The sequence below is a fragment of the Pongo abelii genome, chromosome 12, assembly GCF_028885655.2.
Source record: "Pongo abelii isolate AG06213 chromosome 12, NHGRI_mPonAbe1-v2.0_pri, whole genome shotgun sequence".
NCBI classification, from domain to species: Eukaryota; Metazoa; Chordata; class Mammalia; order Primates; family Hominidae; genus Pongo; species Pongo abelii.
In genome coordinates, this window is record NC_071997.2 from 69,679,949 (window position 1) to 69,703,446 (window position 23,498).

Here is a 23,498-nt window from a genome sequence, read left to right on the forward strand (position 1 = left end):
GCAGTAAGCCACCTGATGTGGAGCTCAGAGGGTTTGGTGAAGGAGCATCTGTAACAGGGCACGGCCAGGGTTACCCATCCCCCTACGCTTGACTTGCTCCCATAGGAGATTTTAGCCCTACAGGTACTGTTGGACCTCAACTCTGCAGGGCAGTCTTGCCCACCAGACAAGGCCAGTCCAATCCCTGTGCCCCTTCATCTGCTGGCCTCTCCCTGGGTCCTAGCCTGGCCACATCTGCTTGCACAGAAGCCTTGAGCGCCCTAGGGGCCCACAACTTAGCTCCTATGCTAGAAACAGTGCTTGACTGGTGGAGAGCTCCAGCAGGGCAGCTCTCATAGCCATGCACCAGCCTACCTGCTTCCTCCCCACACTGTAGCTCCCACACCCCACCTCCAATCATGACAACCCCCCACATCGTTTTGCCGGCAGTGTGTGCATGGGCAAGTTTTGGCTTCCTTGCTCCATCAGCTGCCCATGTGCATGCACCCTACCCAGCCACTGCTGCCTCCAGAGTGCAGTCCATCCCCCATCCTCCACCAACCACATTTCAGTGGGAGCCTCGGCAGGCACAGAGCCAGCCAACTCCACCCCCACCAGCACCCTGCCTTTGTACCAACACTGCTGTGGGAGTGAAACCAGGCAGAGAACAGCAGACTCCCTGCTGCCCTGAGTAACCACCCCTGACGGCAGTGCACAGAGTGCACACAGACTTGTGCCTGCCAGTGCCCCACCCCTGTGCCAACACCACCACCAGCATGACGGCATGCACAGTTGCCAGCAGGGGGCCCCCGCATCCCCACGAATGGGTTGCCTCTGCCACTGAGGTGAACACTGGCTTGGAGGCAAGCACCCCGGGACCTACTAGCACACGACCGCAACCAATGAGTATACACTCCACCACACTGCCACAGCTGCTGCTGCTGGCATATGCAAATGAGGCACATGCAAATAAGGCACAAGCAAATGAGGATGGATATCACTGTTACCACACTACAAAACACTTTGGCCAACACCACCCAGCACCTTGGAGTGCCCCCACTGCCACACAGCACAGTGGATTCCTATCCCCAAGGAGCCAGAGAACAAAGTCAGGGCTGATAAAAGTCCCCCAGAGTTAGAGCACACAGTCCAGGAGTTGGGAGCTGAGCACTGGCCCCCTAAAATCTTCCAGAAATGAAGTCAGTTGGCTGAATCCATCTTATACCACAATCAAGCCCTCTAGGTCAGCAGTCCCCAATCTTTATGGCACCAGGAACCAATTTCATGGAAGACAATTTTTCCACACAAGTTGAGAGAAGGCATTAGATTCTCATAAGGAGCATACAAGTTACATCCCTTGCATGAGCAGTTCACAATAGCGTTTGTGCCCTGTGAGAATCTAATGCCACCACTGATATGACAGGAGGTGGAGTTCAGGTAGTAATGCTCACTTGCCTGCCTGCCCACTACTCACCTCCTGCTGTGCAGCCCAGTTCCCAACAGGCCATAGCCTGGTACCAGTCCATAGCCCAGGGGTTGGGGACCCCTCCTCTAGGCCATCAAATAGGATAAAAGAAAAAAAAAAAACTATCCAAAGGTGAGCAACTTCAAAGATTGAAGAAACATCAGCCCATAAAGATGAAAAAGGACCAATAAAAGAACTCTGACAATTCAAAAAGCCAAAGTGCCTTCCTTCCTCCAAACAACTGCACCACCTCTCCTGCAAGCATTCTGAATTAAGCTGAGATGGCTGAAGTGACAGAAATAGAATTCAGTATATGGACAGGAACAAGGATCACTGAGACGCAGTACACTAAAACCCAATCCAAGGAAGCTAAGAATCACAATAAAACAATGCAGGAGCTGACAAGACAAAATAACCAGTATAGAAAAGAATGTAACCAATCTGACAGAGCTGAAAAACACACTACAAGAATTTCATAATGCAATCACAAGAACTAACAACAGAACAGACCAAGTGGAGGAAAGAATTTCAGAGCTTGAAGACTGCTTTCTGAAATAAGACAGTCAGACAAGAATAGACAAAAAAGAATGAAAAGGAACAAATAAAACCTCTGAGAAATATGGGATTATGTAAAGAGACCAAATCTATGACTCGCTGGTATCCCTGAAAGAGATGGGGAGAGTATAAGCAACTCGGAAAATGTATTTCAGGATACCATCCATGAGAACTTCCCCAACCTAGCTAGAGAGGCCAACATTCAAATTCAGGAAATGCAGAGAACCCTAGTAAGATACTTCACAAGAAGATCATCCTCAAGACACATAATAATCAGATTCCCCAAGGTTAAAATGAAAGAAAAAATGCTAGAGAGAAAGGTCAGGTCATCTACAAAGAGAAGACCATCAGACTAACAGTGGACCTCTCAGCAGAAGAAACCTTATAAGCCAGAAGAGACTGGGAGCCTATATTCAACATTCTTAAAGAAAAGAAATTCCAACCCAGAATTTCATATCTCGCCAAACTAAGCTTCATAAGCAAAGGAGAAATAAAATCCTTTCCACATAAGGAAATGCTGAAGGAATTAATTATCACCAGATCTGCCTTACAAGAGCTCCTAAAGGAAACACTACATATGGAAAGGAAAGACTGTTTCCAGCCACTACAAAAACACACTTAAGTACACAGGCCAGTGACACTATAAAGCAACCACATAAGTCTGCATAATAACCAGGTAACATCACGATGACAGGTTCAAATCCAAACACATCAATATTAACCTTGAATGTAAATGGGCTAAACACCCCATTTAAAAGGCACAGAGTGGAAAGCTGCATAAAGAACCAAGACTTATTGGTATGCTGTCTTCAAGAGACCCATCTCACATGCAATGACACCCATAGGCTCAAAATAAAGGGATGGAGAAAAATCTACAAGGCTAATGGAAAACAGAAAAAAAGCAAAAGTTGCAATCCTAATTTCAGACAAAATAGACTTTAAATCACAAAGATTAAAAAAGACAAAGAAGGGCATTACATAGTGGTAAAAGGTTCAACAAGAAGACCTAATTATCCTAAATATATGTGCATCCAAGACAGGAGCACCCCAATTCATAAAGCAATTTCTTAGAGACCTTCAAAGAGACTTATAGAAGACTTCAACACCTCACTGACAGTATTAGATCACTGAGGCAGAAAATTAACAAAGATATTGAGGACCTGAACCCAGCACTGGATCAAATGGACCTCACAGACACCTACAGAACTCTCCATCCAAAAACAACAAAATATACATTATTCTCATCACCACATGGCACATACTCTAAAATCAACCACATAATTGGACATAAAACACCTCAGCCAAGGAGCAAAAGAACTGAAATCATAACAACAGCTCTCTTGAACCACAGCACAATCAATATCATGTGACTCCTGATGCAGAGAATACACAGCTTCACTTTGGTATTACTGCAAAGTATTCATAACCTGAACCTATCATGAGTAAATATCAGACAAACACAAATTGAGGAACAGTCTTCAAAAGTGTCAAGGTGAATTGACACTTAAGAAGTGTCAAGTGTCAAAACAAAGACTGAGGAATTCTACCAGATTAAAGGAGATTAAAGAGGTGTGACAACTAAATGTAACATATGGTCCTGGATTAGATCCTGGTCTAGGGAGGAAAAAATTCTTCTTTTGGTATCAACGGAATCCTTGGGATAACTGGAGAAATCTGAATTAGGCTTATAGATTAAGTAACAGCATTACATACAAATGTAAATTTCCTGATTTTGACAAATTAAACTGTAGTTATGTTTAAAAAAAAAAAAATCCCTATTTTTGGCAGGGCATGGTGGCTCATGCCTGTAATCCCACCATTTTGGGAGGCCGAGGCAGGTGGATCACGAGATTGAGACCATCCTGGCTAACACAGTGAAACCCCATCTCTACTAAAAATACAAAAAATTAGCCAGGCGTGGTGGTATGCACCTGTAGTTCCAGCTACTCGGGAGGCTGAGGCAGGAGAATCGCTTGAACCCAGGAGGCAGAGGTTGCAGTGAGCCGAGATCACACGCCACTGCACTCCAGCATGGGCAACAGAGTGAGACTCTGTCTCAAAAAAAAAAAAATCCCTATTTTTAAGAAATACATACTGAAGTGTTTATGGGTAAAGGGGCACTATGGTACAACTTACTCTTAAATGTTAAGAAAAAAATTACATACCAAATAGCTTAAGAGAGACTGATAAAGCAAATATGGTAAAATGCTGCCACTTGGGGAATTGAGGGGAAATGTATATGTGAATTATTTGTATTGTGTTTGCAACTTTTCTATAAGTCTGAAATTATTTCAAAATAAAGGTTTTTTAAAAATAGAGTTATTTTTAAAAAACAATGTACCTCCTTGTCAGAACCTCTGTACAAAAGGTAGTAATGAGATCATTTATTTTATAATCATTTATTTTATAAATAACCATTTATAAAATCATTTATTTTAGAAAAGATATCATTTATTTTATAAATAAATGACCATTTATAAAATGGTTATTAAATAAATGACCACTTATAAAATGGTTATTAAATAAATAACCACTTATAAAATGGTTATTAAATAAATAACCACTTATAAAATGGTTATTAAATAAATAACCACTTATAAAATGGTTATTAAATAAATAACCACTTATAAAATGGTTATTTTATAAATAACCATTTATAAAATGGTTATTTTATAAATAACCATTTATAAAATGGTTATAAAATATTTATAAAATTTTTAAATAAAATTTTTATTTATAAAATATTTATTTTATAAATAACCATTAAGTACACACTGATATGAATAAATAACTGAATAAATAAATGAGGAATAAAGGACAAATCTTGCTTACAGAAAAATTCCAAAAATAAATGTAGAAGGAATAAAGGAAACAGAAAATTATCATTAGGACACAGTAGTGATCGCTACAAGCAAAATCTACTGATGAATTTTTAAATTGGTGACCAAAACTTTAAAGAAAAATAGGACAGTTACATAACTTCAAAGTATCTTCCCCCCAGTATTTATTAGTTCTGTGGTAGTTGTAACATATGTTCAAATTCTTTGATACTTCTCCTTCCAGGAGATGAAACTTAATTCTCCTCCCTGAGTGTATATTGGATTTAGAAACTGGCTTCTAATGCATAAAATATGAAAGGGTAAAACAGTAACTTTACAGTGGAGAAACTCCATAGACTAAGTGATCAAGGTGAATATTACCAGTGATAAGTCATGTTGATATCATGTGGTATATGATATTATGTGACAGGGGCTAGAGGCACTTTACCTCTGTGGTATCTTACCAAAATTCCATCACCTCAGTCTAATGACTAAAAAAACATCAAACAAACCCAATTTGAGGGACATTCTACAAAATAACCTACCCAGCACTTGGCAAACCTAACAAGGTCATGAAAAACAAACAAACAAAAAGACTAAAAACTATTACAGATTAGAGGAGATATGACAACTAAATGCAATGTGGTAACCTGGACTACATCCTTGGACAGAAAAAGGATATTAGTGAGAAAACTGGTGAAATCTAATAAAGTCTGTAGCTTGCCTAATAATATTAATCTTAGTTTTGATAAATGACAATGGTAAATTTATTTACTCAAATTTTACCCAAAAAAAGCTGGGTGATGTGATATATAAGAACTCTCTATACCAAGCTTGTCCAACCTGCGGCCCAACTCAAAATCACAAACTTTCTTAAAGCATTATGAGATTTATGCAGGGACTTTTTTTTTTTAAAGTTCATCAACTATCATTAGTGTTAGCGTATTTTACGTGGCCCAAGACAATTCTTCTTCCAGTGTGGCCCAGGGAAACCAAAAGATTGGACACCCCTGCTCTATACTATCTTTGCAACTCTTCTGTAAGCCTAAAATTAATTCCATAAGAAGTTTCAAAATAAATGAATTAACCAATTTTTAAAAGTAATTTTGCAAATTAGAGTATTCTTCAAATTAAAGCTGAACCACTAAACTTGATATCTAGACCCACTTATTGCATGAATAAATCCAGTTTCAATTAAGTTACTTTGAGATACGGTTTTACTACACAGCTTTCTGCATTTAATGATTTTGGAGAGGGAAAGAGAAGAATAAAAGATAAAATTTGAGAGAAACTATTTGCATGTAGCAAAAACAAGATTTCAGAATTTTAAGGGAAATGGTTGGAAGAAGACTAGTAAAATAGAATAAGGACATATTTAAAGGAAGGCTAATTTTAGAAGGACAACTATGGCAGTAATATAGGCAAAGGGGAGACCAGAGGGGCCAGGAAAGCATTAAGTGCTATCACAAAAGCCTACACTAGAGGTTCCCAAACTTTCTGGGTTTACAAGGCCCTTAATGTGTAACTTTTTTCAGACTCCCTCACCCCCAAGCCAAAAGAAATACCTAACCATTTTGTTTATTAAGCAGCCAGGTCCAAACAACCTAAGAAGGATGTATGTCCTAAAACCTTAGCACCTGTTTTAGACACTTGACAATCTAATTCTCAAGTTTGAGAATTAAGACACTGCCTCCCTAGTTTCCTGTTCCATGCAGATTTTCATGTGATATCTGCTTTTTGTCATAGCAACTGCCAAAAGCCCAGCTTTGCAAAAATGTGGTATCATTGAAAAGAATGTAGCAATATAATTTTGAAACTGCACTTCCTCAAGCTAGTACAGTCTTCCGTTAGTATCAGTGGAGGATTGGTTCCAGGACCTCCTGAGGATACCAAAATCTGAGGATGCTCAAGTCCCTGACATAAAATGGCATAGTATTTGCATATAACCTATGGATATCCTCCTGTATACTTTAAAGTCATCTCTAAATTACTTATAATATCTAATACAATGTAAATGCTATGTAAATATTGTTATACTGTATTTTTTAGAGAATAATGACCAAAACAAATCTGTACATGTTTGATACAATTTCGTTTTTCAAATATTTTCAATCCACAGTTGGTTGAATCCATAGATGCAGAACCCATAGATACAGAGAGAACCAACTATACTTTGTGTGGTTTCCAACAGATGCTGCTATGTTTCCTTCAAAATTGTTAAACATCTCTTGGCTCCCTTGTGAGTTCTCTGCAGTGCCCCTGGGCTCCTTGACACAGTTTGTGAATCATGGCCCTTGGCAAAAGACAGCAAAGGATGGAAACAAGGCAATGGAATAGAAAAATCAACGTGAGAATTAAGACATGCTTCAGAGAAAAAAAATGAGCAGATCTACTAGTGATGTTGTCTAGAAGTACAATTATAGTGCAAGTACTTAAGAAGTTTCAAAACTTTTCTTAAAAAAAAAAAATTATTCTGGTCAGCACAGTGGCTCATGCCTGTAATCCTAGCACTTTGGGAGGCCAAAGCAGGTGGATCACTTGAGCCCCGTGTTCAAGACTAGCCTGGGCAACATGGCGAAACTTTGCCTCTACAAAAAATACAAAAAATTAGCTGGGCATGGTAACACACATCTGTAGTACCAGCTACTCAGGAGGCTGAGATGAGGGACATCACTTGAGCCCAGGAACCCAGACTGCACCACTACACTCCAGCCTGGGTGATGGGAGTGAGACCCTAGCTCAAAAAAAAAAAAAAAAAATTCTACCTCAACAGTCGGAATAGCTATCTCTCAACACTCTTTGCTTATACGGAAGAGAACAAACCAGTCTTGTCTTTAAATGAACCAATGAACCTGTTTAAATATTTGTTAATTTTGGCAGCTAAAATGGCATAGCTAAAACACATTGCTCTCACTTTTAATCAGAAAGAAAATCACAAAATAGCTGAACCACTGTAAGAAAATTCAACTCAAAATTTCACGTCAATAAACATTTTCTGGAGTACCGATAGAACTGTCATCCAGCACCTGCCAAAGCTTTGTTTCAGATGGATTTTTAAGAAAGAATCAAATATGGTAGTTCTAAGACCTAATTTGATACTCTTCAGCAATTGGGTAACTTCTAAAATGACAGATTTGCCATCACTATCACAGACCTACAGAATCAGGACCTCCTAGGGGATATGGAAATCTCCATATTTGCAAAGCACCCCAGCAATTTTAAAGATAGTCAGTTTGGGAAGCAATGGCTAAATCAGCACTGTCCTGTAAAACTTTTTGTGGTGATGAACATGTTCCATATTTGCACTATCCAAGATGGTGGTCCCTAGCCACATGTGGCTAGTGAGCATTTGAAATGAGGCTACTGTAACTGAAGAACTGAATTTTACGTTTAATTTAAATTGATTTAAATTTAGATGTAAACAGCACATATAGTTAGTTCCCTCTGTACTAGACAGCACAAAACTAAATGATTTATGTAAAATTTCCATTCTTCTAAATTTCCCAAGTGGTACTCTTGGTTTAAATTAGATGATCAGAAAACTAGGTTTCTCAGCCATATTCTCTCATAAAAAGTCTTCATGAATGGTCGACATAAACATTATCTTATTTAACAGTGGTTCTGAGTCTTTTGTAGTTGGAGATTTTATCCAGTGTCATATTTTATTTTCATAATAAAAATCCTCTTTGGATTAAGGTCTAAGAAAAGTCTGCAAACAAATTTATATACTTTCTTTAGCCAGGAGGACTATTAAAGAGCCAGCGTGCATCCCTTTTTGCCTTGGCTGCCAATAAACTCAGAACAAAATCCAGTCTCCAATAGCAGCAACTAACTCCTCTCAAGTGCCTAGTAATATGTGCTCTCTCTGCTTCTGTAAGACCATTATTCTATTTATATCCCTAAATTAGTCAACATGGTATAATTTTAAATTCTTAGGCTGACAAACTCTTTTGGAAATAGGCAGGTTATCAAATTTTAAAGTGTTTTTTATAATTAAAGGTAAATTTTATAGGTTTAAAAAAAAAACTTTATTAAAACTATTTTCAAAATAACAATACCCGGATTCATAAAACCAGGAAATTTTTTAATAAACCAAACTTACTAAAGAAAATCAGTAGGTGCCTTTTAGCAAAGCTGCCTAAAAATATCACTATAACAGTGATACATAAGACAAATACCAGGTACAATGACATCCTGCAGTAATTTCACTGCCTGTTTCAAACTCAGTTCCACTCCTTTTAACAAATATGGAAAAGTCCTAATGTAGAATATGAACATCCCTATTGAGTATTCAAAATGCTTTGTGCAATTTTTCCTGAACTATTTTTATATCATGCAGTGAACAAGTTCAGTGGCTCTTTTGTTGAAATTTCCCAAAAAATCAGAACAAACACATTTGATGTATCAATAGCACATTTCCAGAAATGCCTAATTTTAAGTTCCCTGGGCATTTTAATTGCAAAACTCATTTGAAACTAAACTAAATCACAAGAACAGAACCTCCTCACATAATCCCTTAAAATTTCATTTTAGAAATCAACTTTTAAAGTATGTAAATCAAGATTTGATACCAAAATAATGTATGAAAATTACACACTACAAAAAGATCCTGGGTTCATTTCTTTAAAATCATGACAGGAAAAAAAATTTTAAGGAAAAACTGGCCCTGGGCATGGTGGTTTACACCTGTAATCCCAGCACTTTTGAGGGGCCAAGGCAGAGCGTCGCTTGAGGCCAGAAGTTCAAGACCAGCCTGGACAACATAGTGAGACCCCTGTCGCTACAAAAGATAATGAAAAAAGAAATGAACAGTCGTCACATAGAAAAACATCATAAATTGTAGCAGGTGGCAGACACTTTAGCAGCCAGAGTTGGCAGCCAGGAACGCAAAAAGCACTGGGAAACAACTCCTTGCTGCCTGTTCAAGCAGTTGCCAGGGGAGCAAACGGCCTCGGGAAGAGGAAAGGGACCTCAGACCTTCCAGATTGCTTCCTCTCACAAGAAACTATTTGTCTCAGGAATAAAGATGGCTGCTGAACCAGTGGAAGACAATTGCATCAACTTTGTGGCAATGAAATTTATTGACAATACACTTTATAGCTGAAGATGACGGTAAAGTATAAATGAATTTATTTTTCTTTGCAAACTAAGTACCTGCTTGAGACACATCTGTATTGCCATTATTCACTGAGAAAAAAACAGTTCACATGATACCAATCTATTTGGAAAGCCAATCTGCCCTCAAAGGAATGTGGACTCAGTAGCACAGCTTTGGAATGAAGATGACCATAAGAGACATAAAGAGGAACCTCTAGCAAAAGACGCTTCTCTACACCTTAAAAAATTATCCAGCTCTTAGAATCTACAAAATAGACTGCCTGTTTCATAGGTCCTAAGATTAGCAGGGAGTCATGGATTCTGTTGGGTGGGGGAGTTGCATAGGAAAAGGGGATTGAAGCCTTAGAATTGTCCAAAATCGGTAACACCTCCTCTCAGAAATGCTTTGGGAAGAAGCCTGGGAGGTTCCTGGGTTGGGGCAGGGTGGGGGGTGGGGGGGCAGAAAATTCTGGAAGTAGAGGAGATAGGAATGGGTGGGGCAAGAAGACCACATTGAAAGGCCAAGATCTGAAAGAAACCATGCATTTATGATGAATTCAGGGTAATTCAGAATGAAAGAGTAGGAGTAAGAGAATGATGAGAGAAGCTAGAGTGTAAATAGGGTGTAGAGCAAGATGTTCTCTTACTCCAAGATGTGAAATTTTGACGTTATCTTAGCGATAATAGGGCTAATTAAGCACAACATGTATTAGCTAGGGTAAAGATTAGTTTGTTGTAACAAAGACATCCAAAGATACAGTAGCTGAATAAGAAAGAAAATGGTTCTCTCAAAAAAAGTCTAAGTAGGCAGCTCAGAAGTAGTATGGCTGGAAGCAACCTGATGATATTGGGACCCTGACTTTCTTCAGTCTTGTTACCCATCATCCCCCAGTTGTTGATCTCATTCACATAGTTGAAAATCATCATTCTTCCTGGGTCCATACCTCAGTTATCAAGAATGGGTCAAGATAAGAGGAAGTCAGGTTCATTCCTTTCAAAGACTCTAATTGGAAGTTGTACACATCAATTCCCCTCATATTCCATTGACTAGAATTTAATCACATGGCCACACCAAGTGCAAGGAAATCTGGAAAATATAATCTTTATTCTGGGTAGCCATGACTCTTTAAAATTCAGAAATAATATATTCTTAAAATACCAAAAAAAAAAAAAAGAAAAGAAATACATCATAAAATGGCTTGGCACGGTGACTTGGCTGGGCACAGTGGCTCACGTCTGTAATCCCCGCATTTTGGGAGACCGAAGCTGGCAGATCACGAGGTCAGGAGATCGAGACCATCCTGGCTAACACAGTGAAACCCCATCCCTGCTAAAAATACAAAAAATTAGCTGGGCATGGTGGCAGGCACCTATAGTCCCAGCTACTCGGGAGGCCGAGGCAGGAGAATTGCTTGAACCGGGGAGGTGGAGGCTGCAGTGAGCCAAGATTGTGCCACTGCACTCCAGCCTGGGTGACAGAGCAAGACTCTGTCTCAAAAGAAAAAAAGAAGAGAAATACATCATAAATATCACAAAACATCACTACAGGACACATACAAACACACAGACATGCATACACAAATGCTGGCAAATTAATTCTACTTCGGAGGAATTAAGTTCGTTTTCTTAGCCGAACATTTGCTTGAAATTATTATAAAAAGGAAATAAAATTATAAAACCATAGGAATTGATTTTGCTTCAGAAGCAAAAATATGTAGTTCCTCTCCCCAAAAGTCAAAGTATTGTCAAAACTTAGCTCATTTCAGCACTGTACTTCTGCAGGCACATTCCCTGGTTACCCCTACCTCCCTGGTCACTCCAACCTATGCTAGTTCATCTTTCTCTAACACTCTTAAAAGTTCAGGTTATATTTACAATCTTCTTCCCACCTACTCTAACCTTTCTCTCTAGATAGTTCTCTTCATCACTCATTGCTTATTTATCAGATAAAAAATAATAACAACAATGGGTAAAATTTACTGGGTGCTTACTCTGTCAGACACTGTTCTAACCCCTTTATTACAGGTATTATCTTACTTAATCTTCAAAACAACTCTATGCTGGAAGTAGTGTTATTATCATCCTCACTACAGAAGAGGTACTAAGAGATAATTTGTCCAAGGTCACAGAGCCAGAAAATATGTATTTTACACATATACAGACCTCAAGTTTTCAGAAGCTGTTCTAAAGTTTCTTTCTATAAGGCTGGAAAACCGGCACAACGGTCTCTTCTCTGTTACTTATGTAGTTTGAGTGGAATAAGACTAAACTAATAGTTTAGAGCCTGAGCACAGAGAAGACAGAAAGGTGCTAGACTCTGTATTCCCTAAACACTAGCTGCAAGTAACTCCCACGACTTAAAGCAGAAATCAGCAAACTTTTTCTTTCTTTCTTTTTTTTTTTTTTTTTTAAAGAGATAGGGTCTCACCATGTTACCCAGGCTGGTCTTGAACTACTGAACTCCTGAGTTCAAGGGATCCTGCCACCTCGGCCCCTCCCAAAGTGTGAAAAAGTTTGTTCTCTATTTTTTTAGAGAACAAAAGAGCCAGTTTGGATCAGGCCAGAGTTTGCCAACTTTTGATCTAGAGGCATATTTTGAGTCATATGTAGACATAATCATGATGTAAGCACATCAATATCCAATTATAGCATTAAGTGGCTCCACTATATTCCTTAAAGAACCCACAATTGAATTTTGTAAAACTGTTCTTCACATAGAATAAAGACTTAAAATCTGGATAAAATACAATATGTAACAATTACAATTAAAAAAAAAATCAGTTCATAAGATACTATCATAAAATTACAAACAAGTAACCTCAATTTAGCATTTGTTAAAATCATATGCCTTTGACAACTTACAATATAGAAAAGACTGCGCTATTTTGTTTCAAGGAATAAGATGTTCAAGATTCATATAATTTGCAACATAGAAAGTACTGCAAACTAACCTCTCTAGAAGCAAGCCTAGAAACTAGGGAACAATACCTTTCTTACCTTGCCTCTCCCTTTTGCAGTCATCTAACCTTCTGCCCCATCTCTCCCCTCATACATTAAAGATTTTAGCACCAGGCCAGGTGCCGTGGCTCACATCTGTAATCCCAGCACTTTGGGAGGCTGAGGTGGGCAGATCATTTGAGGACAGGAGCTCGAGACCAGCCTGGCCAACATAGCAAAACCCTGTCTCTACGAAAAACACAAAAAAACTAGCCAGACATGGTGGTACATGCCGGTAATCCCAGCTACTTAGGAGGCTGAGGCATGAGAATCACTTGAACCCAGGAGGCAGAGGTTGCAATGAGCCACTGCACTCCACCCTGGGCAACAGAGTGTGACTCTGTCTTAAGAAAAAAAAAAAAAAAAAAAAAAGAGTTTAGCACCTGACTCTCTGTCTTAAATGTTTCTCCTCCCATTATTCTTGGCAACTTCAAGAGCCACACAAATAATCTGTCCACACATTGGCCTCTAAATTCCTTGACCACCCTCTTCATACCCAAAAAATCTTTTACTCCATTTCACCTCAGCCACCAACTCTCGTGATTATATACTAATAGCTATAGTCTCTAAAAAGGAATAGGAATACCTGGAAGGTGCAAAAGATTATCTACTCAAACATATCAAGAAATTCTACTTAAATTTATTTATTTTAAATGTATTTATTTTATTAAAGGAAATTAAAGTATACTCATATTTCATGTATGCAGTATATTAAAAATATATTGGGATATGTGCTCATTTTTGTAAACAGATATGCACATGTGATCCAAGGACACCACCAGTATCTTGTCATTAACATTAACCACATCCTCAAAATCAAGCACCTCACACTCTTCCACCTCCCACCTTTCTAGCTCCCAACCCCAACAATTCTTCAACCTCTTTAAAATCTTTCAGTCATTATCCTATTCATGCTTTCACTGACTATCCCATCTTTCACGTACTTACCTTCTCCTTTTCCAGCTTATATTCCATGGTTCATCATTAAAATCACTTCTGCACATTTGCTCTCAATTTCCCTGTCTCTCTTCCCCTCAGTTATACATTCCTGACAAAATCCAATCCTGGTCAAATCCAACTCTACCTATTCCATGCCTGCACCGAAGCACTGAACACAGTTGGATTAAAATATGCAAACTTGCTGGTTGCATTCACTTAAAATTTAAAATCACAAAGTTAAGAAAGTCATCACTACTACCCAGCAATCCCCCTACATTTCCCTAGTCAATTCATTCTCACTTTGACAACTTCATACCTCATCTCCTCAGTTCTTCAACAACTGTCACCTCCCTCCCAGCAGATGATTTCTTATATTATTTCCCTGAGAAAACAGAATGTCCACATCCTCCCCAACCAAATCTACCAACCTATCTGCTTCTCTACCCATGTACCCTGCTTCTCCCCTTGTAACAATGAATGGTCCCTGCTTCTACCTAAGTTCAAACTTTCCACTTGTGTTCTGGATCCTTTTCTCTTTCTCTCACTCAAAGACTTTTCTGTCCTAAGGTTACCTCCTCTCCCACCACATCATCCATTTTTCCTTCTCTACCAATCATTTCCATCAGCATTTACACATGTTGCAGTATCTGCCAAGCAAAAAATGTACCTTGAACCCTTGTCTCTCTCCAAGTATTACCTAGTTCTCTGCTTTGTAGCAAAATACTCCAAAAAAATCATCTACACTCACTGTAATCACTTCCTTTCCTCTAAGCCAACTTAATCAAGTCTTCATCTCCACCACTCCATTGAACCATTCCTCAAAATCATTAGTTCTTTCCATCTTGCCAAATCCAATGGTCACCCTGCTCAATCTCTCAACAGTATTTGACACAGCCAAATACTCCCTTAATACACTTTTTGCAGTTGGTTTCTTAGAAAACACACTCTCCTAATTTTCCTATCTCACTACTGCTTGTTTCCTGTCTCCTTTGTTGGCTCCTCCTCTCCTTCCTCACCTATATGCTGAAGTGCCTCAAGGCTCAGTCCTCAATCCTCTTCTCAATCTGTATTAATGGATAGGAAATTTCCTATAGCCCCATGATTACAAATACTACTTACATACTAAGATGATCCAGCCTCTGAGTTTGCGACTTTTATAATTAACTGCTTAAGATCTCCGTCTGGATGTCCCAAACGAAAAGCAAACAGAATTCTTGATTTCTCCCTCACACCAAACCTTTTCCTCCCCAAGTGTTCCCCTATCCCTTCAATTAATATTACATTCACCTGGTTGCTCAGGCCAAAAACCTAGAGTCACTATTGATTGTCTCTTACTTTACATCATATCTAATCCATCAGTAAGTCCTGCTAACTGTATCTTTAAAAAATTTATTATCCAGCTACATGGGTACATAAAATTGTCAAAACTCACTGAACTGTACACTTAAAATGGATGCATTTTACTATATGCAAAAGTGTAAATTATACCTCAATAAAGTGTGGTGGTGCTGAATGTGTGTGAGGGTATGGGTGTGTTACTTACATATGTCTGACCATGTCTCATCACCTACTACTCTGCTGTTTGAATTACTGCAATAGCCTATTAGCTGGTATCCCTGCTTCCACTTTTACTCATGACAGTCCATATCCCACAAAACACACCAAGTTTGTTTCTAATTAATGCTTTTTTCTGTTCTTTGTAAAATTTATTTCAAAAGTAGGTTATTTACATCAAGGCTCATGTATCTCTATATCACTCCATGGTCAACAGAGAAATGCTTGCTTAAGCCACCCAAAGAAGTGGATCTGAAATTAATACTTCTTAATGTAATTTGGTTTTCATAAATTCAACTTAACACTGAAAGTGCATGTAGTCTTCTTAATGTCTAATTGGAAAACTAAACTGGGATCAGTTACACATAGCCTGGAACATCAGATTAAAGAGTTTATATTTTATCTAACAGGCCAATGTCACAAACTTAAACATTAAGAAAAACTACTTTTTTTACCTTTCAAATCCTGGGGTCACAAGGTTGGCAAAGATGTGTGAAATAATGAACAAAAAGAAGAGTTACTTTCAGGTTTATATCTTCACCTTTTTGTACCTCTAGAGTTTTGAACCATGTGATTGTACTGCCTATTTAAAATATAAATTATAATTAAAATTATATTTTAAAATAAGGAAAAGGAATTCTTATATGACATAGAAAAATAAGAAACTAAAATAAATACATGACTTTTTGGGAAAAGTTTATGGCACTTTGAATATTTTTAGTCCTCCCACCACGACTAAGAATTAGGTGGAAGAAATATAAATACAAATATAAAATATGTTCATATATATACATACAAAATATAATACGTATTCATACATAATGATTCATGTCATATATTAGAGAGATTTTACCAGAATTTAATTTGCAACCTAGTTAAATTATCATCATAACCCCAACTTGCCAACTTTCATACAGTTTCCTTAAACACCTGTAAAGCCTTTGAGAACTCATATAGTAAAGATTTATCTCAGACATCTAAAAGCCTACAGATGATAAAAGAACAGAACAGAAAGTAAACTAAGAGAGAAATGACAGTATAGTCTCTTTCAAACTCATCTCCAGAGGCCAGTCTTACTACTTGCCAACAGCTACATCGTTTAATAATTAAATGACATATGGACAAGAAGAAGAGTAGGGGGTATAAACCCCTATCATCTCCAAATTTGCTACAGCCCCTTCATGTGGCAATCAAGGAATGATGACGAATAGGACCTCTCTGGTATACTGTCCTTCTCTCAAATGAAAAAAAGACATTCTCGTTTTTGTTCCTGATCTAAGTTCTAGTGGTTCTAGAACTGGTATAAATAATTCTGGTATTAAGTTCTAGATGTAAGTTCTAGAACCACTAGACAATACAAGAAGTATTGGGGGTACCCCCTAATACTTCTAGGAGAACATCCGAATCCTTCTGGTATTAAGTCCAGATCCTATCATAAGACCTGATTTAATAGGGACACCATAATGGCCAGCCCTAAAAGTAATCAAGCCATTTATTCAACTGCAATCAAGCTAAATTTTCGCTGTAGCTTTTACCTTTAGACACATTAGCAATAACTTAAATTGTTATTTAAAAGTTAATAACTTAAAAGCTCTAGGGAAATAAAATTCCAGGAAGGCTGCAAACTGTGAGGAAGAAACTGATTTTCTAACTGAGGAATCACCTGATAATGTTCTATTTCCCTTAAGAAAAAGATTAAAATTTAACCATCTTAACGTTGATGCTCCCAGTATACTGCCAAGTTAAGAAACACCTATAATCACAACCTTCTCCAGCTTGGTTAAGTACACCCAAATTTCCAACACAAAAGCTTGGATGTCAGTCTAGCCCTTTTCTTCTCCCTCATCCCCATCTTGCTCAGATCCCCAGTTGAAATGACCACCAAACCCTACCCATTTTGTGTTCTGAGTGTTCCTCCAGTTAATTCTCTCCATTCCCTTTGCCACTGCCTAGTCCTAACCTTTTGTCTCTTCTTATTTATTAAACAGCTACCGTAATATTGCTTTTTCCAGTCACCCTTTTACTATGATCCTCAGTCTACACTGTTGTCCCCCCACACTGTTGTCCTGGTGAACTGTTGTCCCCCCTACACTCTTGTCCTGGTGAAAATAGCAAACCTAATGTCTCTTCTGCTCATAATCTTTCACTATGTTCCTATCACCTACAGAATAATCCCCAAATCATTTATTAACAGCACATAACTTTACATGCTTTCAGTCCTGCCTGACTCTCAAACCTTGTATCTCACTGCACGCCCCCCAATCCTACACTTTAAACCCCATTAATATCAAACTATACTACTTGAATTTCCAGCACATCCCATACTAGGTAAGCCTCCCATGTTTCTGCATAGGGTGTTGCTTCAGTCTAGAATGTCTTTCACTTCTTCTCCCTTGGCTTCCTGGACAACAACTATGAATCTTTCAAAACCCAGCTCAGATCCCAGGAAGCCATCCCAACAACTCATCCTCTACCTTTAAAGAATTGATTGTTTTTCCCTCTGCGACCTCTGTACATGATAATGGTATCTATTAGGCACTATGTCCCTGACACTGTTCCAAGCATTTTACATGTATTAACTCATTTAATCTTCACAATTACCCTCCCCATGAAGTGGCACCATTATGACCTTTATGGATATGGAAACTTGAATCACAGAGAAGTTAAATAACCTGTCCTCAAAGATACTCAACTGGATGGAGACAGATTAAAATCCTTATGTCATACATATTTATATTATTGCATCTCTCACAGTGAACTTATTCATGTGACTCTCCTTATACTGGACTGCACACTCCTTGAGGACAGGGATTATGTCGTATTCTACTCTAAATCCACAGTACCTGGTAGAAAGTAGGTAATGAGTGCATGCATTTCTCAAACTGATTTTAAAACAATATTCCTAATAAGTTGAAGAGAAAAGCATTCAGAAACTAGTTCCAAATAAATATTCAAATATAAGAGTTCTAGAATAAAGCAAGCTATTTTTTTAATCTAATAAAATGGATGTTAAAAAGAAAAATTATTACAGACCTGAATTACAGTCCTTCTGGACAAAGAAATGGACTTATTTTGCAATAAGTCCATTACTGCTTAATCATTGCAGTAAATCAAGACCCAAACGACCATTTGCTTAAAATTAACTTTTTTATCTCACTAAATAAAAAATTTTTGTTGTTTATCATTCAGGGCAATGGGAAGAAAGCCCTATATTTACTCTTCTCAAGTGGAAAAAAGCCAATCACAGACCAGCACTACTAATTGCTTCCTTCAATCTGGCCAAGAAATGTATCCCATTAGGCAATTAAAATAAAATACAGTTGCCTGAGTAAGCATTTAACAAAAGAATTTCTAAGGTTTTGTGGATGGCCTTCCATTAATCAAATAATGAAAAATTCTTTATCCTAAGCAAGGAAAAATGAAAAAACAAAAATAAAATAGATTACCATCACCCCACAAGAATATAGACTTCTATATTAAAACTCTTTTAAATCATATGCCTGTTATATTAAAATATACGGATTAATGCTCACAATATTTCAGTAGCCATTCTTTGTCTTCTTAAAATTACAAAAATCAAAGTTATTTTAACACTAATGATTAATAACCTCAAAACCAAATCTATTGTATTTAGTGTGCTCTCACAGTTACAGTCCTCTGAGCCATACTGAAGCGCAGTAATTAAAATCCACAGGGATGGTACTAGCAGCAACAGTGCACAGCACAGTACTTGTTAGAGTTATCTGCACCCCACCCAGCTTCTACACGCTAGTGCACTATAGAAAGGTAAATATACTATCAGAAGACCCAGAGTTTAGACCACAGTATGCTTAGGCCACAGCACAGCAAAGTCTACCTCCAGGTACATCTTACCATTTCTTCGTACACTCAACCATCAGCTCCTGGTAGGAGGCCACAAACTGGAACTTGGATGCATGTTTTCCCACACGCTGCAGTCTCTTCCAAACTGAAGCCATGATGATCAGTCAAGACACTGGAGCAGTTCTGGGTTAGCAATACAGCAGCTTTAATAATGCAGAGGGTCCAAAGCAAAGGAACTTTGCATGTATGTCTTTTAAAAACTCAACTACAACTCGAAATGATGCTTGGGGTCCATAAGTCTTCTCCCTGTTTCACAGGGTAAATCCCATCTTAGATGAATGGCCCAGTCAAGAACACTATGATATACGTGACAGGATGAGTGGGAGGGGGTTCCCTCATGGAGACATCACCATGCTACCTCAGGGGCTATATGATGCGTATTCTGGAGGACTGAAAAGCAAAACAAAGACAAAAAGAGAAAGAATATGAGGAGAGAATCATGAGAAGTGACTAACCACCCATGTTAAATAACGCTGCAAAAGACCATCCCAGTTCTCTGCATGTCTTTTAAACAATGAAACAAAACACCGACCTCAAAAGCCAGTAACATCAAGGATGCAAGACACCAAGGAAGAAATTACAATTCACACCGAAGACGTGGAGCGACACATCAGGTAGTCAGCATCAACAACAATCCAGAGAGACGGTAACTCGGGGCCCTACCTCCCCGTTAGCATCACAGAAGGGCGAGCAGAGCGGGAAAGTCTAGGGATGCTGTTTAATGTCCACCGCCAGAAAGAGGGAGAAGTGGAGTATTTTTTAATAAACTTTGTTTTTCAGTCGGTAATTAATAGCCTCAAGTCCGACAATATGTGCTTGGAACAAATTAGGGAGCCAGGAGGAATGCTATTTTTCAGTCGGAGGGAGGAAATGGATGGGGAACGAAGAGTGGAGGGAAATCTCCAGGCAGAGAGAGGGCAATGTCCCGGCTCCAGGCCACTTGGGCTCCTTCGCTGCCAACCGGAGGGAAATGGAAACTCCTGCCTGGGCGTGAAGCAATGACCAGCGGGGCAAGTGGACTGTGCAGGGTGCGGTGCCTCCCTCCCCCATCCTCAGGGGAACAGTCCGCCGGAGCCCAGTCTCCTCACGCACGGAGCCCAGACCCCTGCCCCCCAGCGGAGACAGGCGGTGGCTCCTCCGCGGTCCCTGTCACCCAGGCGACACCAGAAGACCCCAGCCCGGACCCCGAGCCCCGGCCCCGCCACTCGTCCACTCCCGCCCCCTCCTCACACCTCTAATCCCGCTGTCGGGCTGAGTCTGGCCCCGTTCCCTTCTCAGAGCCGCTCCTCCGTCGCCGCCGCAGCAGCAGCAGCCGCCGCCGCCGCCACCGAGTCCTCCATCCCCGCCGGAGCCACATGGAACAGCCAAGCCAGCCACGGCGCTCGCGGGAGCCGGGATCTGCAGCCCCTCAGGCGGACGGCGCCCCTCACGCCCGCCCCCTCCCTGACAGATCGCCCCGCGACCGTCCCCACCCTACCAAACCCTGCCAGAGCCACCGCTCAGCGCCCAGCACCCCCTCCCCCGCCTTCCTCCTCCGCCACCATCATCATTACCTCCCCCGCCGCACCTCTCACACTAACCCTACCCACGGCAGTTCAACCTCCACCGCCCCGTCGCCATTGGCCAGGCCCTGCGCGTGCCCCGCCCACCTCGGCGGCCGGGTCTTAGAGCGGCTGGGGCGCCTCATTGGTAAAACTGCCTGCCCATCACAGGGGCTCCACCTTCCCCTTGCTCGGGAGGTGGTTTTCCCCGAAGCCGGAATGCGACGCACAGGCTACCTTTTTTAAAAAAAAAAAAAGAAGGAACCGACTAAGGACGATCCCGCCCGTTCTTCTGATTGGCTTGGAGAGGGAAGCGATAGGCGGGAGGAATAGGGAGTGTTTATAGTGAACTGCAAGGTGATTGCAGAAGGTGGCTGTCCGTCAAAGGCGCCGCTCGTGCTGGGCTGGGTTTCTGGCCCCGAAGGGTGATTGCAGACCTAGAGATTGGCTTCGCTGCAGCTGTGGGCAGTGCAGCTGCCTGTGGGTTTCTCTCCTGTTCTCATCGCCGGGACCTGGGCGCGCCCTCTCCTCCGCCACTGGCAACTAGGGTTTTTGCGCATACAGCCTTTATTTCACCAATTCCTCCTGGGATCTTACCTGACAACCTGAAGTAATGACCCTGTCAGGCACCCCCCGACACCCCCGCCCCTCCCCGCCCAACATAGAGTCAACTGGTCTTCAACGGGATTGAATCAGCTGAGCTAGACACAAAATGTGTACAGTACAATTTCTTCTTGTTCGGAGTCTTCAACATTTCTTTGAATCTTGGTTTCTCCTCTTCGCTGTCGGACCCTTTTGCCCCTAGTGAGAACTGTAGATGGATTTGGGAACAGCTAGCGTATAAAAAGGGTGGTCAAAGGCAATAAGGAGGAGGCAGAGTGAGGGCAGGGACACTTAATCTTGTTAAAAGAGCCAAGGGCCCTTTTGAGAATATGAAAGCTACAGATACTTTCTCAAGGGGGAAAAAGTGTTCTGTCTCAAAACACAAAAAAAATTGTTTTAGTTTTAGATGGTTCACAGACCCCTGGTGTAGAGAAAGAGGACAAAGAATGAAACTTCAGGGGAATCCTAGCATTTAAGGAATAAGCAGAGTAAAATGGGAAAGAGACTGAGAAGGAATAATCAGAGAAGTAGGTGCATCAGCAAGCAATGGGCAGACAGTTTGGAAAAAAAAGAGAGGCAAGCTAACATAAAAAGAAGGCAAGCGGGATGGGTTCTGGAAACAAGGATCATTCAATCTTACGAAGGTTGGAAAGCAGGGTGTATGGACAAAGTAGCTTGAAAGGTGTTAGGGTCTAGGGAGGATTCTTTCGGGGAAAGGAAGAGAGAGCAGTGATGGGTGAGAACTGAGTCCATCTGTAGACATTGGGGGCCAAGACAAAGTGGAGAGACATGTTGAAGAATCAAGAGAAACGGGGAGACAGATGTAAGGCTTGAATCCAGTATCTAATTCAATTTCCACTTTCAATAAAGAAAATGATCTAATAATACAAGAGCACAGTGTGCATTTTACAGAAAACAGCACAGTTATCGCTTATTTTGCTAGTCAATTGTAAAATGTTAAGATAATCATAATAATCATATTGATTCTTATTTTGTATTAAGAGTTCTCCGATGTCCTTCCTGAGTGGTTTACGAAGTCACTACAACCTACAGCCATTATGATCTCATATAATAATATATTCTGCATCATTAATAGGATTTAAGTGTGTGGAGTTTTTTAATGGCTTATTTGTAGAAATGGTCATAAATTATTTTCATCCAAGTTACCCTTCAGAAACAATCCACATGATGATCAGAAGGTTTTTGCACCCTGTGTATTACTGTTCTTTGGAAGTTCTCAAACTTTCTCATGTGGTCATTCTGGTTTCTTTTTTTTTTTTTAAGTATTTATTTATTTTTTTTTTCTTTTTATTATTATTATTATTATTATTATTATACTTTAGGCTCTATGGTACATGTGCACAACGTGCAGGTAAATTACATATGTATACATGTGCCACGCTGGTGCGCTGCACCCACCAGCATGCTTCCCTTACTCCAAAGGGAGAGGGGGAAGGGAGAAAAAATAGAGCGACTGACTTTATTGTAAAGAAATTTTCTTAAAAGTAATAAGTTTTAAACAGTGTCTTTAAAAAAAAATAAAGGAGTAGGATCCCTAGGTAATCTTCCTCAAGTTGTGGAAAATTTCAAGAGACTGATAGTTTCTTATGACAGCTCTTCTTTTTAGGGGAAGTATTTGTCTTGGATGTAAACTCTTATTTTTCCTTCTAGACACCAAGATAGCTAAGAAGAGATCAAAGTTAGAATCGTTTACTAAATGAGTGAAGGAATTAAGAACAGCTCTTGACCCTGTTCTGCCACTGACCTCATGTTCATAGGCTGTCTCCTGGAGGCCCTACAGAGCAGCTACTTCTTCCCCCATAACATTTTAAAAAACAACCTGTATACTAACTAAATTTATTGAAGAATATTAAATATAGAATATGTTCAGCTCTTTTGGCCTGCTTTGCTGATAGTTATTGAATACCAAGTATTAATCTTTTTTTTTTCTTGAGACAGGGTTTCTCTCTGTCACTCAGGCTGGAGTGCAGCCTCACCCTCCCAGGCTCAAGCAGTCCTCCCACCTCAACCTCCCGAGTAGCTGGGACTACAGTCGCATGCTACCAC

At 39.8% G+C, this 23,498-nt stretch overlaps 1 protein-coding gene across 50 annotated transcripts in view; it reads right to left on the reverse strand.

Annotated features, from left to right (window-relative positions):
• EHBP1 (EH domain binding protein 1) overlaps nt 1–23,498 on the reverse strand; it is a 375,583-nt gene that overhangs the window by 322,734 nt on the left and 29,351 nt on the right. For 26 of the 50 annotated variants that reach the window (XM_054547478.1, XM_054547468.1, XM_054547488.1 and 23 more), the window contains one exon: nt 19,279–19,677. In XM_054547478.1, coding sequence (XP_054403453.1) covers nt 19,279–19,382 — 104 coding nt within the window. In that variant the 5' untranslated portion in view covers nt 19,383–19,677. Of the gene's footprint in view, nt 1–19,278; nt 19,678–20,519; nt 20,954–23,498 lie in introns of those variants that run through there. The other 24 variants (XM_024242303.2, XM_063713406.1, XM_024242300.2 and 21 more) reach the window with 13 other exon arrangements.